This window comes from Corythoichthys intestinalis, chromosome 4, assembly GCF_030265065.1.
Source record: "Corythoichthys intestinalis isolate RoL2023-P3 chromosome 4, ASM3026506v1, whole genome shotgun sequence".
Taxonomy (NCBI): domain Eukaryota; kingdom Metazoa; phylum Chordata; class Actinopteri; order Syngnathiformes; family Syngnathidae; genus Corythoichthys; species Corythoichthys intestinalis.
Window position 1 is genome coordinate 18,264,865 of NC_080398.1, and position 19,597 is coordinate 18,284,461.

At 43.6% G+C, this 19,597-nt stretch overlaps 1 protein-coding gene across 11 annotated transcripts in view; it reads right to left on the reverse strand.

Moving 5' to 3' along the window:
* Positions 1 to 19,597, reverse strand: part of dnah5 (dynein, axonemal, heavy chain 5) — a 173,918-nt gene that overhangs the window by 13,276 nt on the left and 141,045 nt on the right. For all 11 annotated transcript variants that reach the window (XM_057835036.1, XM_057835035.1, XM_057835038.1 and 8 more), the window contains one exon: positions 14,631 to 14,843. In XM_057835036.1, the coding sequence (XP_057691019.1) occupies positions 14,631 to 14,843 (213 nt within the window). The remainder of the gene's footprint in view (positions 1 to 14,630; positions 14,844 to 19,597) is intronic.

Below are 19,597 nucleotides of genomic sequence, written 5' to 3' on the forward strand. Positions count from 1 at the left end.
TTTAGCAATTTCATTGGCCGGATTGATTGATAGCAAACTAACAACCGAAAATTTAATAGCGAGGGCTAAAGAAATACAAGCTGCGGTGGGATTGGATATTCAAACCCTAGCAGGGCTCGGTGACATACACAAATTTGAAAGGGTTTTAAATCGTAAAATTGTGGTTTTGATTTGGGATGACGACCTCGGTAAACCCCAAATGCATTTTGAAACCGATGCCGCAAAGTCGCCAGACGCTCTGATAGTGCTTTTAAAAGAAAGTCATTTTTACGGCGTTAAAAATCCAGCTCAATTTGTAGGCTATAGCTACTTTTGTAAGGGGTGTTACAAAGGTCACCAAAGTCTACACACCCACACATGCTCCCACAGCTGTAATGTCTGCGGTAACTCTACATGCAGACAAAGCAGACGTGAAATAATCCAATGCAACGATTGTCACAAAATCTGTCATAACAGGCTCTGCTATGCTAAACACAAAGAGAGAGTCCTGTTGCAGGCAAGTGGTTTGAGCGCGAGCATTTGCGAACGGTATAAGAAGTGTCAACAATGCAGTCTGCTATATTACACCCGGGTGGGGGGTCAGTCGAGAGCCCACGTTTGCCCAGTAGCTAAATGTCGACTGTGTGACGTGCCGTTGGACACGGATGACCTCGCTAGAAGCCAACACCAGTGCTACATTCAACCAATACGAGCAGCACCCCCTAACGAAAAATTGCTATTTTATGATTTTGAGACATTTGTATCGGCTGACGGTAAACATGTACCCTTCTTAGTATGTGCAAAAACATTGTCTGGAGCTGAACACACATTTTACGGATTAGACTGCGCTGAACGTTTCATCCGACATTTTAGGCAACCTAGATTCAAAAATTATGTTCTTCTGGGTCATAACTCGAGAGGTTTTGATTCCTACATTCTGATCTCTAAAATGCTAGAGCTGGGTATAAATCTTAAACCAATTATGCAAGGTTCAAAGGTTATTTGCATGCAGGACGCTAGTTACAAATTGAGATTTATCGACTCCTTATCGTTTTTAACGATGAAGTTGAGCGCCATGCCAAAAGCTCTCGGTTTTGAGGACAAGCTGAAGGGGTATTTCCCACACATCTTCAGCAGCGAAGCAAATATGAATTATGTTGGGCCATATCCGCAACCGGAATATTACGCCCCCGACCGCATGTCACCCAGCGAGCGGTCAAAATTCTATGCTTGGTACAATGCCGAGTGCGGAGGTGTTTTTGACTTCAAAAAAGAGGTCTTAATGTACTGTCGGAACGACGTGGACATTCTTGCGTTAGGCTGTCAAAAATTTCGTGATGCTTTTTTAAAGGCTACACGTGTCGACCCTTTTAATTGTGTGACGATTGCATCTGCATGCATGACCGTTTTCAGGTCGAATTACCTGGAGGTCAACACTCTGGCCATAACACCACCTGATGAATACAGACGACAACACAAAGCCTTCTCCCACGATTCGATACAATACTTGATGTGGGTGGCTTATAAAAAAGGTGTGCATATAAGACATGCCATGAACGGCGGCGAGCAAAAGGTCGCGGGCTTACACGTCGACGGCTTTTGTTACGTTTCAGATAATGTCATTTATGTCTGGGAATACGAAGGATGTTTTTTTCACGGCTGTCCCATTTGTTTTGACCTAGAGAGGGCGTGTCCGCTGACAAAACGTCCTTTTGCAGAGCTGTACGCCGCTTGTCAGAGGAAACACCAGCTTCTGAGAGCAGTACCTGGCGTGCGACTGACTGTTATGTGGGAGCATGAATGGGTCGCGCTTAAGCAGTCAGACCCGGAGGTGAGAGAGTTTCTCTCCAGATCAGAGTTCCCTAAACCTCTTAAGCCGAGAGACGCGCTTTTCGGCGGGAGAACAAATGCTTTCGTGTTGAGTTACACAGCAAAACCTGATGAGAATGTATCTTACGTCGACGTCGTTAGTCTGTATCCCACAGTAAACCATAAATGTGAATATCCCATTGGACACCCCACTGTTATCCACAACAACTTTGGTGACGATCTAACCAAATTTTTTGGTTTCATCAGAGCAGAGGTGCACCCGCCAAGACGGCTTTATTTCCCGGTGCTCCCCTTCAAAACAGCCCGAGGCAAACTTGTATTCACACTATGCCGCACCTGTGCTGAGGAGAACAATCAAGCCACCGAATGCACACACGACGACTCAGCCAGGTGTCTGACTGGCGTGTGGACGACTTTTGAGTTTAACAAGGCTGTCTCATTAGGCTACAGAGTTGGGAAAATATCCGAGGTGTGGCATTTTGAGCATTCGAGCACCGAGATATTCAAAAAATATATCTCTGCTTTTCTGAAAGACAAGCAGGAGGCGTCAGGCTACCCTGCAAATGTCGTTACCCCCGCAGAGAAGGAGCAGTACATTCAGGACTACCGGACACACCAAGGCATCCAGCTTGATCCCGATTCCATTCAAATGAACCCGGGTAAAAGACAGGTTGCTAAATTGTGTTTAAACAGTCTCTGGGGGAAATTTGGTCAACGAGATAACATGACTCAGACACAATTTGTGAAAAACGCTGATGAGTTTTTTAAAATTTTGTTCTCAGGTCTGTATGAAATCAAATATTTTGACTTTATTAACGATGATGTGGCGATGATTCAGTATATTTTCAGGAAGGAGAATGTCGTGCTACCAGGTCCAACGTCGAATGTATTTGTCGCATGTATGACTACTTCGTATGCCAGACTAATTATGTACGAGTATTTGGAGCAGCTACAGGAGCGTCTCATTTATATGGACACAGACAGTCTAATCTACACCACAGGCGCTGGACAGACACAGCTCAAGCTAGGTCCCTATCTCGGTGATTTATCAAATGAGCTTGAGCCTGGAGAAAGTATCGAGACGTTTGTTTCCGCCGGGCCAAAATCTTATGCCTACCGAACTCGGAATTCTCAAAAAACTGTGATGAAGGTAAAAGGTATTACACAGACATTTGAATGTGGACAGCATGTCAATTTTGACAGCTTTAAGCAATTGGTTGATGGATATGTTAATAACCACGGCGGCGAACACTCTGATTGTATCTACACACCACAACACACGATTACTCGCGATAAAAAAGGCTTTCATTTGAAAAATGCTTCATTTCTCAAAAGGGTGCGCGTCGTGTTTGACAAACGGAGAGTGTTGGCTGGTGGGAAAACGCTACCATTTGGCTATTAAATCTTAGGGGGGGAAAAAAAAAAAATGGATTTAGCAGAAACTGAGTTTGACCCACGGCTCCAGCCGCCATTCTCAATACTCATTTGTGGGCCCAGCTCCTCGGGAAAGACCTATTTTGTGAAAAATGCATTACAAAACCATGCTCATGTCATTAAAAATCTGCCTCAAAATGTTGTCTGGATTTACACATCGATGCAGCCCATGTATGATGAATTGAAAAAGTTGAATAAACAGATAAAATTTCTCAAGGGCCTCCCTGATTCATTTGATGATGAAAGTTTATTTCCTAGGGATCAAAGTCATCTCATAATTCTTGATGACCTAATTTTCCAAGCTTCGGACCACCCTGAAGTCGTGAAAATCTTTACACAATATAGACATCATTTAAACATGAGTGTAATTTTCATAAGCCAAAACATTTTTCACCAAGGTAAATACAGCCGTGCAATAAGTCTGAATAGTACGCATTTAATTTTGTTTAAAAACCCCCGAGACAAATTGCAGGTTAGCGTGTTGGCTAATCAGATCCTCCCAACAAAAAAAAAGTATTTCTTAGAGGCTTTTGAGGATGCGACGCGCCCTCCTCACGGCTATTTAGTCGTCGACTTGACGCCCAACTGCCCAGAACAATACAGACTAAGGACAGGGTTATTGCCAAATCAGTGGCCTACTGTTTACCTCCCGAAATTATAATATGTCTCAGCTAATAAAAAGCAATGCAGCTCTACTTAGGGCTCTGTTTCGTGCCAAAACAGGTGAGCGTAAGCACATCTTAGCTCAAAGCCCTGATAGTCTAATTAAGGCTTTATGTGAGATTGCACTTAATCTCGTGAGAGGGAACATCCCGCTGACTACCTGTCAACTCAGAAAGTTGAAAAAACAAAAAAACATCTTCCGCCTGCTCGCTGACAAGAAAAAGAGTCTGAAGAGAAAACGCGCCGCTTTGAAGCAAAGGGGTGGATTCATTTTCCCCCTTCTGGCAACATTGGCACCGGTCGTGGGGAGTCTCATAGGCGGCTTGATAAAAAAAGACTGAAGAAAAATGTCCCTTAAATCTGCAGACAAGATGTACCTCATCTCACCGCAACAGCTGGAACGATTAAGAAGTACCACCCCTAATATACGTGAGAAAGCAGAACAAGATTTGGACACTAGAATAAGGGATGTGTTAGAAGACCGGTCCTTAACTCAATTTGAAAAAATAAAAAAGTATGAATCTCTGATGCAGCGTTACTTAAGTCTCATTAAGCAGGGGGAAAAAGAGATGGAAAAAACAGTCGTAAGGGTTACCCAGGAAACTCCAGACCACCAGGGGGCGCTCAAATCCGTTGTCAAAGACGTCATCGAAGAAGAAAAGAAAACGGCAAAGGAAGACGTAATGGAGGGGGAGTCATGGCAGGAGCTGGTTCAAAACATACCAATCAGATATCGGAAAAATGCGTTGTGCGTGCTAAAAAAATTAACAGAGCATGGGATAAAATGGACGTCTAGGCATGAATTCATCTACCAAGCCAATGCTGTGAGGGGATCTCATATGACAGATCTGCTTAAACATTTGACAGCAGCTGGCAAGTCAACATCGTCACCGCCACCTAGAGGATGGGAGGTGTTCCTGCAGACGCTGTATGAGATCAACATACCGGAATCCCTTGTGACTAACGCCGGCGCCCGCCAGCAGTTCAGAAACGTGAAGCTGAACGGCGGTTTGAACGAAACCGTTCCCCCTGACGGTGGGGTCTCGAGTTGTAAAAAGAGAAGACCACGTAGGAAGAAGTCACCTCCATCTGTGCGCAAGTGGATAGGATTTACCCCATAGCGAATAATGAGACTGAGACGTGTGCTTTTACATTTTTCACCATTTTTATTCAATAAATTTTTTTTGAACAAATCAAACGTCTACAGACAATGGTATTTCTTAAATTTTTCATACGAACAGGTTTGTTGACCTGCGCACACATTGGTAGTACAGGCCTGATAATGCTTGACAAAAGCAGAAACCATAGCATCATTTTTAAGTGTGTCATTACTGTAACACGCTAAGACGTCATCATAAGACATACCGCATCCACGGTGGGCTAGGTAAAACACACAATGCTGCCCGCATGTCACCGAGAGTTCATTTTGCAGCTGGCGGTTGTGATAATATATCCGTAGCGCGTGTTTTTCCAAGAAAGACATGATGGTGTGTGGATAGTAATTGAAATCTGGTGAATATCCGTAAGCGTCAAAAAAAGTAGCTGTCCCGTTCGACTCCATCGTTAATGCCAGCCAGTGTTCTCCGGGTCGGCTTCGCGGGTGTGTATTCACAATATAAAATGTTGTTGACGCGGGGTTTAAATAAGCTAGTTCATCCGAAGCATAAACACCGCCGAATAACTTGCCTTGGAGTCGTTTCATAAGCGTTTCCAGTGCTTTGCCATTCATCCTCTATCAGTAATAATCCAATAACACCTCGCGTTTAGAATTTATTTCCAAAATGGAGTCGTAGCACGCGTAGACAATTAAGGTGACGGTTTGGGGCAATGCTGCTCGGAACCTCATCTCCAATCGGACGCTGCCGCTAGTGAGCGCGGAAAAAGCAGCAGAGTCGTCACTCGCCGCCAGGTTGAAGACGTACAGAGCATAGCCGGATAAAAAGTCATCGCGATCAATGCACAGAGGTAAGTCTTTCAAATGTCTTCCAGTCGCCGTGTACAGATTATAGAACTCTCGCTCCACGTTACCGCCGTCAAATTGCGGCTGAAACGCTTTAGACGGGATCTGACGTCCTTCCGAGCACAGGGAGAGAAATTCTAAGTCAAAATGATGAAAATTAAACGGATTACCGTGCCTCCTCCCGACAAAATTATTGTGGGATACTAGACTTAAAACCACATAACGTGGAATCGGCCCAAGAAAAAGATTGTCTTGTTGACAACTCCTCGAATTTTGTGGAATGGTATATGTCTTTATGTTAATACGTGATAACGGGTACAGCGCGTTTTCTTTGTTGAGTGCAGCTGCGTGGCCGAGGGCTATGGCCGGCGAGACGGCGACTCTCTTCACGAAGAGGGAGGCGCTTAATATCCTCAATTTGTGATCGGACCCGGCTGGAGCCATGAGACAAAAGTCATCGTTTGCTTTAATAAGTTTGATGCGCAAATCCACATTGTTTAGTAAGAGGCGTTCACAAAATAATATATCCGCATGCAGAGGTCCGATGACTTGAAAGGGTCTCGAACCCACAACGCGCTGGGCGCGTTTAACTAGCCCTTCGTTCACATTTTCCCCCTCGAGAGCAGTGGACTCCATCTGGCCGCGCGTGTCTTTATGGAACATCGACGCTGTAAATTGACTTTTCAAAGTCGAATCAGAAAAATTTAATAAAGTTTCTATGATAGCTCGGTATGGATGCGTGGCACTCGATTGAGAGATAAGACGGTCGCCGAGCGTGACATCTACTTGTGAAAAAATACTGTTTAGTGGATAATTAATTATGCCGACGCGCTCCTGCGCGGGTAGGTCTGATCCATCGGCGCGCGTAACCTTTAATTGTAGCTGAAGCAATGTGTCAGCCAAATCCAAATACTTTGAGCCATCCCCTGGAATAAAAAACTCAATAGGGCCTCCTTCGGTGAGAGCTGATATTGGTAGCATTTCGACATAATGGCTATGGTCGATGGATAATTGCGTTAATGGCGGGCTAAACAAATCCAGCTCGGCCATGCTGCATTCTTGAGACCGGTGGTGGATCAGCGCCATTTCGTGTCAGAGTGAATTAGGAAAAGATATCCAAGTTGCTTCTTCTACGCTTTGTTCTGGAGACTGTTCTCCTCCTAGACACGCTGCGTCGCTTTTTACGCTGCTTCTGACGACCCCGCCCCTTTCTGACGAGTCTTTGCGTAGGTCTTCTTACAGGCCTGCGTGCTAGGACCATTAAGCCGGATCCTTGTTGTGAGGACACCTTGTTATTGTTTTTAAATCGTTCCACGACACGCCCAGCTACGTCCGATGCTATGTTTTTAGCTGCTGTCTGTAGATGAGGCTTAGCCATGCTGAAACCTCTCCTGAGTAGCGGGCTTACAAAACGGAACAGTTTGGCGAAGATGGAACCCAACCCCCGGCCATATTGAACAGGTGTACCGTGGAATCCTGGTAGAGCGCCCCCTGCCTGAGTCTCATAGTATTCCACAAATCGATGGAGATCCGGGTGTGTCTCTAGCATTACCATCTTTTAAAAAAAACGGGGTCTGAAATGTAGTGTGACGATAACTTTTCCGTGTTTAAACTCCACAGGTTTGTTCTGGTCTGTCTTGACCTCGATCGAGATGTCCTCAATATGCTTCCTGTTAACTGGCATGTAATAAACTGGGTTAAAGCTATTAAACACTGTTTCTTTGGGCGCCCCTGTCACTGTGATTGTCCTTAGTAGCGGAGCCAGTACGTCACCGACCAGTTGGTGTTGAATAACATCGGTATAAAGAAAAAAATGTGAAAGCCCCGCACTTATATCCGCGGGGTACGGAGCCTGAGTGCCCCGGGTGTCGCAGGTGTACCATACACCTGCATCTAGACCTAAAATATGTGTCAACGGCGGATTAAAGCGTATTTTGTAGTCCCCTGTTCCTTGAAAAAAAAATCGACTTGTCAGCGAGTTGTAGAGAAAACGTATGTGGTTTTCACATCTTTTGTACAAGGCAGCTTGTATGGCCTTGGTAATTTTATCAGGTGAATCATAATACCCCTCAGGAATCTGTAGACTTGTGACAGAATATTCTCCACGCTCCGTCGCACTCTCCTTAGAAGCCTCATCACACTTCAAGTGTATGACGTCAAAAGTAGTCCGGTTTTCTGGAACGTTTAGCCAAGTATGTGGGTATGACAGTTCAGCCAGCCCGACCTCCCAGTCGCCTTGTAGATCGAGGTGTTGTGCCAAGCTTACTCTGAATTGAGCTATCGAATTGTCTGAAAAGACTTGGGAGCTGGCGTTGGAAGGCAGGGTGATGTAAAACCCGGCCGTTAAGCTCGGATTCATAGCTTGAATGAGAATAACCCTGATAGTTTATTTGCTTTTATATGTCAATGACCTGGCTCGAAGGCAACCACGTGTCAAATTTGGCTGGGTAACCTTTAAAGCGGATTAGAAATTGTTCAACCCCGCCCACTTTGCGTTTCTTCAATATTTTGTCAACTTTGTACAAATAGTCTTTTGCTAACTTCACTTTCTGGAGTTCTGCTTCGTAAAACGTTCCTCCTATCACCTCGTTGGCGCTATCTTTTAGTCTGTAGACGGGGTGTTTTCTACGCAGGCATTCCACCACGGTAAAGACCTCATCAGAATAGCTCTGTTCATATTTCTTATCAAATACTCCACGCAATTTTGACACTCTAACAAAGTCACCTACTTTGAATTTCATTGGCCGACGTCTTCGCGGGCATATGAACCCGTCGTACAAGTTACGAAACACCTGTTGCGCTGTCTCTGCGTTAACCTGGTTGGGCCTCATTTTAATACTAGAGTGATAGCTGTCATTGTAGCTAGCCACTAGATCCTGGACAATGTCAATGTAACGATGAGTGTTTTTAAATGTGAAATATCTCCACATGCGTGTTTTAAGAGTTCTGTTGAATCTCTCAACCACTGAAGCCTTCTTATCTGATGCCGTCGCGAAATGCGTAATTTTATGTTGTTTCATCAACTTTTGGAAGCTTTTGTTAAAAAATTCTTTACCGGCGTCAGTTTGTATTTTTTTTGGAACACCGCTCTGTGATAGAACAGCTTTAAATGCGTTGGTCACCTCGATAGCTGTCTTATTTTTCAAAACTTGTACATAGGCCTTTTTAGAAAAAATATCAATGACTGTCAATAGAAATTTAAACTGATCATTAAACTCTGATAAGCTATTCATATCACAAAGATCTGCCTGGAATTGTGAAAGTGGGGCTGACACAAAAACTTTATTCGTGGGGAATGTAATTCTGGCTGGTTTATGTAGGGTGTAAGCATCTTCACCGGACAAAAAATTGATAACTGTATCACGTTTTATTTTTTTCCCCGTTTCATCTTGCACCCCCTGGCGCAGTCTGGCCACACCCCCGAGACTCGCAGGGTGACCTACATCGTAGTAAATCTCTTTCATACGCCTCTTCAAGGCCATGATGGTGAATGAACCAGATCTGTGAAGCTGTATGTTTTTATGCAAAATGGGAAATAATGTACTGACAAGTTTTTTTTTTTTTTTTTTTTAATTTATTTATTTATTTATTTATTTATTTTTTTTTTAATGCACACATGTTGTTAGGTACAAAATACATTTCAGCATGACACCTTTATACAAAGGAATACAAATTATTTGTGAATGGTCTTTGAGATCTTGGTCAGGATCTGAGCTGGAATTCTTTTTTTCATAACACATTCAAAAGCATCCAGTTCTGACATTATATCGACAGGGTGGTTGTTGTCTAAACAAAATTTGGCGGCATCAACAAACAAGGCAATCATCGTCATAGTCCTACCTACCGAGGGGACGTCCACCCAAGTTTCTAATAGATTGTCACAGGTCTCTGCTAGACGTGCTTTGGCTGTACACGTAAATATACTCAGTAAAACCACGTACTTCACAAAACCGGTCCATCGCATATTAAATAGCATGGCTGAAAAAGGCCTTGCCAAATCCAACAAATACATCAATACCTCCACATGATCATCTATGGCTGTGTCACGGTTGTAACGAATGGTCCTGTGTAAAATATCCTTCCAATCATACTTTGTGGAAGCCTCCTGCTGGCAGCGCGTGGTATCCCACGCTTCAGATCTCTTTATCGGGGCTTTCACACCCCCCACCTCCACCTCCAACTCCTCCTCCCCCTCCTCCTTCTCCAGCAGACGTGAGCTGCGGCTACCCATGTTTCTCCTTCTTCCTCAAAGTCCAAAGTAAATTTGATCCAAACTCTGTTTAAGATCAGGTGTAAATGAGTCCTTGTTTACTGCATCCAATGTCTTAAAAATAAAGTCAGCCCGCTGGAGCTCGAGTAGAATGATCTCGGCCGCCGCTTCGACTTTTTTGCGTTCAATTGCACGACCGTGGAGTCTCAACATGTATTGTATACTGGGAATAAACTCTGGCTTGTACAGACGTTGGATCACGAGACGAAACTGAATGCCCAGGTAGTACTCTTCCGGGATGTATAAGCAAGAGTGTTGTTCTTGACTCGGGTGGCCGACTCTACATCCATAACATTCTTGTTTAATAAAGCTAGTTAGCACCCTTTCAAACAGGTAGAATATGGTATTTTTAATACAATCATATTCATCGGGGGTCAACCAACCTTCTCTAATTTCCCGGAAAAATACTCCAGCCCAACGGGGTGTTCTAGCCTTCTTTAGAGAATGATAGGGTGTGTCAACCACCACGTAGTCCTCAGAATTTGTGGAGGACTCGTCATTCTCAGCAGGTTTCTCTGGAGGGGAGGGGTTCACAGTGATCCGGGGAGATGGTGGTGGTGACGTATCCTTTTCCTTTGGGAAGATCGGTGATGCCGGTGACGCGGGCGTCCTGGGCTCCTCCGACGGGAACACAGGTGATACGCAGCCCCCCGTCAGCGCCGCCTCCAGACCTGCGCGCCTTTTTCCAAGTCTCACAGGGCGTGTGGGTGGGGGGTGCTCTTCAGGCCAAAAAGATGGTGAACCAGGCATGGTCACTGCAGCGTTTGAGCCCGCACCCTCAGGCTCGGTGGCAGGGTGGCTAATGGCGACCTCTGGACCGTTAAAAACCGAAGGCGCTGTAGATGGTGTAACAACGCCATCCTCAAAGGGAGTCCATGTTGTTTGTATGCGTCTCAGCGTGCGTGCTTCCATCTCCACAGGTCTCTGCTCAGAAGGTGATGTGATTGGCTCTCTCGTGGTTACTTGGTATACTCACAGTCAGGCTGTGGCCGTTTATAAAAACTGTTGAGGTGGGCGGGTCTGTAGGTGGGTCTTTTTCTCAGGGGGCCTGGTTTAAACATACGTCAGCGTTTTTTTCACACCTATAATGTTATGCCACAACCTCGCATTTTGGAAAAGGGCGGAGATTCGTGTCGCATACCGGCCCATGGTAGCACTCCAGTCAGATAGAGGCAATGATAGGATGGGTTCAAATACACCGCATTCGCTGCTAAACGAGTCCAGTTGGAAATCCAAATCGTCGTGGTCAATGGCTTCGCCATCCTCCTTGTCCAACTCAGGCTGCTGAGTGATCATCACACGGAAAAACCAACGCCCGCCATTGGAGGATCTGGATAGCCACACAAAACTCAAGTCGTCCCAACCCTCAGCTGAGGTCATGGAATTCTCCACTACCCCAGGTATGACATCACACAACACACCCCAATCATTTGAATTTACGTTGGCTGTTTCTGAAGACACCATCTGACCATCCTCGCCTTCACGCCGTGAAAAAAAGCGTAACTCTCCCATAGCATAGTTGAATTTGAAGCCCCACGAACCTGTGTCAGAAATGGGCTTCTCCACTGACAACTCCTCGTTTGGGGGTCGTTGTACACGGCGTAGGTACATCTGAGTCTTGCGTGGGGCTTCTCCATTCACGTTAGGACGCCCACGGGTAATATTCACACATGTCTCGTTGATCATGGTCGGTCCTGTCCTCACGTTGAAAAGACTTTTAAAACTTTTAGCTCAACAAAACCGTGAAAGTCAGGAAATTTGGTCCACAGCCGGGGAGGAAAGATGCTTCGCAGCGCGCTCTTAAGGTAGGCTAACCAGAAATGACTTTTTAACATTGCATGGCTAAACTAACCTAATCGCTGGGACCACCCCACGCCGATCACGTGGTCCTACATAGGTGGGGCTGTCTGGACATGTCTCAACTATTCTTCTCATCAAAGACGCCCCACAACACCTGCATGGCGGACCCCCCGCCGAACGCAGACGCAGTGTCTCACCACGAACACACAGCCCGCTTCCTCCTAAACCCCTCGCCACGTTGGGAGACCCCAAATAACAAAAGACTACCAGACACCCTGGCGCCTCAGCTCCACAGGTTTCCTCTCACACCTACACACGAACCAGACTTCAGAGACACCCAATAACCATAGTTCTTTAACAGGTGTCAAAAGGAACACCTAACAATACCATATTTTTGACTGTTGCACAAAAGGGACGTTGCTTACGTCATCCATCAAAAGGTCATTTGCATAAATTTGACAGGTGCTGGCCAATTATCTTTTTTCATTGCTGCTAGTTTGCCACGCTGACCAAATAACTTATTCAGTGAGGTGAACATGTAGTTAATGCCAAAACACGCAATTGGTAATGAATTAACTCTAAGCTTTCACATTTGTTACGGAGTGGTGAAGTCGACTGTTGTCTAGTTGACTTCACCGGTCGAACAACAGTCTAACGGTTGAATGGTTGGTTCAACAATTACCCTGGTGTAGCTAGTGATTACTTCATGAGTCTTTTCTGCATTTGAGTAAAATGTTTAAACCCGACAGGATAAAAGTCAATTGTGGCCCCCATTTCCATTAAAAGAAAAGGGAAAGTTGTGTCAGCAGACTTTACACGATTCAACAATCATTTGTCAATCACTGGCCAACGAGACAGAATCATGATATTCCAAAAAAAAAAAAATCCTCCAACTGAATTCAGCTGCTAGACAGATTTAACACTGACATTAACGGTTTTATTTCTTTGTGTATCTTGAAGTGCCTGTGACACGAAAAAGCATGTTTATTTCATATTACATGCGGTATTTTATGCTCCTGAATGAAATGGACCGCTTGGATGTGTGTGGAAGCGATCGGGATATTTATTTAGTTTTTTTGAATCCCACGCCATGAAAATGAATGACATCCGGCAACAGTCTCGAGTTGAGAAAGAGGGCTCTGTGACGTGTATGGAGGAGTCCTCTTCACTATACAGCCGTACTGTTGTATGAGAAGGAGTAAGGATTCAGCTGATTTTGCGGATTAATACGTTTATTTTTCGCATCACGCCAGCTAAACAGCTGCAGAAAAATCTTGCTGTAGGAGGGAGAGGCGTGTGCACCTTTTTGGAGTTTCAAAGGTTCCCATTCACCGGTGGATATTGGCCAAAACAAGCCCTACTACTGTGGAACCATGGGACTTACGAGGACGTGAGTAAACATCGTATTTTGTATAATGTCAAATACTGGGATCATTGTAGGTGGGTGGCTTGCATTTTGTGACATGCTCCTTGTCCCCTCAGCCGACGACCGGCGGGAGAGCACTACTAGTATACTCGGCTTATTCCCCTCTTCAAGTGCCCGGTGTTCTGTCAAATTTTCCGACCGATCAGAAATTGCAACTTTGTGTTAAAAATAGCCGCGAATATAGCGATTACAAAGTAAACTTTCTTTAAATAAAGGACGACTTACGTTTGATCATAGATTGGTATATAAATGTTCAGCGGTCGCTGTCCAGCTGCTTCATCGGCAAGCTCTCCTGTCCGTATTAGCAGGGGAACGAACTGTAAATTGCTCTCCGCCGGGCGGTTTGCCGATCGGCGAAGACAATCGACAACCCAGTCGTCATGTGAAATGATCCGGGCTAGTTAAGTGTGATTTTCCGCTTCAAAGACTTTGAAACATCACTCGGTTCGGGTTAGCGTGTCGGCTAGCTGTCACGCCTCTTGGTTTGTTTACATTCTTCGAAGCCAGGGAAGGGAAATGAGATAACCCCGATTTAGGTGGCATAAAATATCGTTCGGGAGGTGCGACAGTAAAGGTGAAGTCGACAGTTTTGACCATTATGGAGTAATTTTGCCATGTCATCTTGAATAAATGCATTTATTATTTCATATTTCATTTTGCACAAGGCTGTTATTTGTCATGACCATGCCATTTATTTAACTATTGGGGGAAAATACTTGGATAAAAAATGATATCCTGTAAAAATATTGCAATAGAGAGACTGAAACAATGACATTTTGCGGCTCTCTTTGTCACATTCTCCTCATTCTGAATAATTCCCCCTCGACAGGGTGACTGGTCTTTCTCAAGCCATTTATTTAGCTATTGGGGAAAATACCTGGATAAAAAGAATATCCTGTAAAAATATTGGAGTAGAGAGACTGAAACAATGACATTTTGCAGCTCTCTTCGTCGTGTTTTTGTCGTTGTGAATAATTCCCACTCAATGGGCTGCATACTAAATCAGATGAAATCGCAACTCCGCTGACATCATCCTCCTGTTGGGGATGCTAGAGCCCTATAATGGTAGGCGTGGCTAACAGGCAGATTAAAAGACTAATTTCTCGTCACCTGCGCTTTGCTAAATTGTTGTATATAGTTGAATCGTTTCAAAATATGATTCTAATTCACATAATAATCCTATTTAAGACTTTTATTCTCGTGTCGTACGCACTTTAAAGCAATTGTGAGCATTCCATTCAGCAAGCCAAAAAGTGTTTTGAGCTGACCTTCCTCCAGCGTTCAGGAATGCGGGCATCATACATGCAGTCCAAGGCATCTCGCAGGTTCTCACTCATGATGATGGTACCATCAATCGCCAGTTTAAGATCAGTCAGGGTGTTCCGGACCAGAACTATGATCCTCTGCATGCGGTCTATTTCTTGACGCAGGAAGATGTTCATTGGTTGGAAAGGACCCATCTTCTGAAGGTGTTCTTTCACCTGTTACGTTTATTTAGTCAGAAAAAAAAAAAAAAACGGCAGTGGATTTATTCTGAACTGGCCTTATGTCGTTATGTTGAAAGTGTCTCTAGAAACAGTAATAGTTCACATAGTTTTAAAATCTTAAAATGTTACAAAATCAGGTATTTCACAGGTTTTTGTCGTACTGTTGGTGCGCTTCAACAATGTCAACACACAAAATGAAAGATTCTAATCCCCCACCAATCCAGAAGTAGCTTACTTTTGTCCCACCCAAAACTAAAAAGGCAAAGCTGGATGAACTGTGTGATCCTCATATGATACTTTTGTAGTACAGTATGTGTATGCACCTTACCAGTGGCGAACTGTGAATAGTGCAGTTGAGCATTCACCTCCCAAAAAACATGCTCAAATGAGCTATACAGGCTGAAGGCTGTGACGAACAGTGTAGATGTACTCTAACACTAACTCCTAACTAGCAAACACAATAAATCCACAATAAGTTAAAAAAAATAATGGCTTCGAAGGATCTATGTTTATACATCCCGAGAATAGATCTGCCAAATTTTATTGCTATACGTCCATGAATGGCGTACTGCAAGCAACAAGTCACTTCCGCTCATTAATATTCATCACGTTAGCTACTGTTACTAAGGGAGGACACGCCACCCTTGTCCTTTATGAATGAAAATCGTCTACGAAGGAGATGTTTACAAAACTAAACCAAACAATTGTGTCTGAAAATGATGTCCCTGGTGCCAAATTCACTTGCAAAGATGTGGAAGTATACAAAAATGTTCAGTTAGAGAGATGGCTTGAGTGTCGAGGGCTAAAAAAGACAAAAAAAACGAGCCAACCTTAGCATAGCCTTAGCTTGTTTATCGACACCTTTTTCTTACGCGACTCACAATGACATTGTCCTGTTTCAACAAGCTATCCTTTACCACCAGCCCCGTCTTTCCTATATAGTATATCTTCTGGTTGTGCTACGTCTCTGACTGTTCTGTGGGGGGATTTATATTTTGTGTAGCAATGGCAAATGCTACTCAGTGACAGCCAAAGAACACTTTTAATTTTTCCGTTATTAACAAATCTTAATTCTATGATTTATTTACACTTCCCCCTTACTAAAGTTTTTTTTTTTTTACAACAGAAACGGTACCAGTGGTAGTCAGATACCATTGTTATTCTTTTCAGGTCATTCATTGTCAGACAGAAGCAGTACGGCACAACGTCATGCTATAAATAAGTTAAAAATATAAAAAATGGCTTACCTCTTTGTCCTCTGAAAGACCATGCCAACCCAACAAAATGTTTACGGCAAATGAAATGTGAATGGATTCACCGAGTTGGTGTTAAAGTCCGCGCAAGTTGATTCAGTCTTCACATTTTTTTCTCCCGAGATTTGGTTTCGGGAACCGTACGAAGAAAACATCCTTCGTATGTCGTAATGTCTAGAGTCGTTTCTACAAGTTTCAAAAAAGCAATGTGTGATCGTCATGTTCGTTTTTGAAAGATTACCGGAGAAAAGTAGCACAAATAACGTTGTTTCTATGCAAGGGCGGGTCTAAAATGTCCCACTTCGGCTTTACTTCCGCTTTACAATGCGACGTCACGGTCTAAAACTAGCATGCGTGCAGTACGCTATTACAGGGGAATACCTCAAAATGAAAGTGGACTCATCAACAACATGAGCAGTGACTTGACAAGCATTCCACCTCGAAAAATACATTGTCATACCAACAGTATACAACAAAGCTAGTAGAAAAGACAGAAAGACCAGAGCTATATTGCTATACAGTTTTCAGAATCTCATTGTCAATATACCCCAATTTTCGCACTATAAGGCGCACCTGACTATAAGCCGCCACCAACCAAATTTGGCACGAAAACGGCATTTGTTCATATATAAGCTGCACTGGACTATAAGCCGCAGCTGTAATCACTGTATTATGGGATATTTACACCAAAAGATAGCAACCGGTAACACTTTATTTGACAGCAGCATCATATGACTGTCATAAGACCAAATGAACCACTATTCATTGCTTCAAGAAGCTTCATTTGGCCATCACTGCTCCCTTGGGGGAGACAGTCAACCTCTTCTGCCACTTGCTCTCAACACTGTTGTCGTCCAACATGCCTTCTAGCATACATTGCAGTGCTACAGATGTAAATAATGATCAAAAATCCTGTTCTGTGCTAAATATTTCTTCAATTAATGTTCCAGTTGTTTCATTAATCGCTAGTTATGGTATTTGATAACAATTTATTTAACAGTGGCACCAAAAGACTGTACTGGTGTCAACAATAATCGATGCGGCGATGCATCCCGATGCGGGCCATGGACGATGCGATTCGATGCGGGCAACAAGCCGAATCGATTCAGCACATAGTAAAATATATAAGTCCGTTCAAAAATCTTCCAGTGATGCAATGGATTTGGTTTCCCCATTTGTATTATTATTCTCATGTTTACCTGTAGAGGGAGCTACTGTCCAAGAACTGCAGGGGGGAAATGCGTGGCCCTCTGAATCGAATCGAATCGAATCGTGGCCCTCCGAATCGTAATCGAATCGAATCGTGAGGGCAGTGCCGATGCACACCTCTATAAGACTGTCATTAGACAATCATAATTAAGACATGACACTGTCATGAGCATTAATGAATGCTTATAACAGATGTCATTTAGTGTTATCTGGCAAATTATCTCACTTTTGAATGGATGTAAAAGATCCGAGCTGGACATAAATGGAGTTAGTGACACAATTTGCCGGATGACACTTAATGGCATCTTTCATAAGCATTCAGTAATGCCCATGATAGTGTCATGTCATAATTATGACGGTCTTATGACAGTCTTATGAAACCGCTGTCAAAAAAAGTGTTGCCTATTAACCCAAATAAATGAACAAATAAGCCGCACTGGACAATAAGCTACAGGTATCAAAATGAATGAAAAAAGTAGCGGTTTATAGTCCAAAAATTACGGTTTTATCTTTATATTTTTTTGTAATACATTAGCTGTGATTTCAGGAAAAGTGCTTGCCACCACCTAACAAGCATTTGAAATTTGACTCCCTGTGTTAGAAAAATACACATTTTTGAGATAAATTAAGTATGAAAATTTTACACTAAAACATCAGTTCCCCAAAGCATTTAAAGTGCCTGTGACACGAAAAAGCATGTTTATTTCATAATACACGCAGAATTTTCTGCTCCTGAATGAAATGGACCGCTTGGACGTGTGTGGAAGCGATCGCTATGTTTATTTAGTTTTTTGAATCCCGCGCCATGAAAATGAATGACTTCCGGCAACAGTCTCGAGTTGAGAAAGAGGGCGCTGTGACGAGTACGGAGGAAGGAGTCCTCTTCACTAAACAGCCGTACTGTTGTATGAGAAGGACTAAAGATTCAGCTGATTTTGCAGATTAATACGTTTATTTTTCGTATCACGCCAGCCAAACGGCTGCAGAAAAATCTTGCTGTACGAGAGAGAGGCGTGTGCGCCTTTTTGGGGTTTCAAAAGGTTCCCATTCACAGGTGGATATTGGCCAAAACAAGCCCTACTACTGTGGGACCATGGGACTTACGAGGAAGTGAGTAAAAATCGTGTTTTGTATTATGTCAAATACTGGGATCATTTTAATATGTAGGTGGCTTGCATTTTGTGGCTGACGTGCACGCGGGGCGGCTATTTTTCGGCACAACACCGCCGGCTTGTCGCACATCCCCCCGCCAGGAGAGCACTATACTCCGCTTATTGTGCTCATGTGCTCGGTGTTCTGTCAAATTTTCCGACCGATCAGAAATTGCAACTTTGAGTTAACAATAGCCGCGAATACAGCGATTACAACGTATACACTACAAAATTTCTTTAAATAAAGGACTACTTACGTTTGATCACAGATGGGCATGTAAAAAGCTCTTCTCATACACATTAGCTGCACATGTTAGTTGCACGACAACTGCAGCCGCCCTCCTCCACTGAGTCTCTCGCTGTTTACGACTTCGCCGTGTAGTAAAGCATTATTTTGCCATATTCATGTTGACCATTTGGCAGCTACACACTCCTTCGACGTCGGCCGGTATGTTCAGCGGTCATTGTCCAGCTGCTTCCCCAGCGAGCGCTCCTGTCTGTAGTATCGTGGGAATGAGTTGTAAATTGCTCTCCGCCGGGCGGTTTGCCGATCGGCAAAGACAATCGACAATCCAGTCGTTATGTGTTATGTGTGATTTTCCGCTTCGAAGACTTTGAAACATCACTCGGTTCGGGTTAGCATTTCGGCTAGCTGTCACGCCTCTTGGTTTGTTTACATTCTCCGAAGCCGGGGAAGGGAAATGACATAAGCCCGATTTAGGTGGCATAAAATATCGTTCGGGAGGTGCGACAGTAAAGGTGAAGTCGACAGTTTTGACCATTATGGAGTAATTTTGTCATGTCGTCTTGAATAAATGCATTTTTATTATTTAATATTCCATTTACCACAAGACTGTTATTTGTCATGACCATGCCATTTATTTAGCTACTGGGGAAAAATATTTGCATAAAAAAGAATTTCCTGTAAAAATATTGGAGTTGAGAGACAGAAACAATGACATTTTGACATTTTGCTGCTCTCTTCGTCACGTTTTCCTCGTTCTGAATAATTCCCCCTCAACGGGCTGACTGGTCCTTCTCAAGCAATTTATTTAGCTATTGGGGAAAATACATGGATAAAAACAATATCCTGTAAAAATATTGGAGTAGAGAGACTGAAACAATGACATTTTGC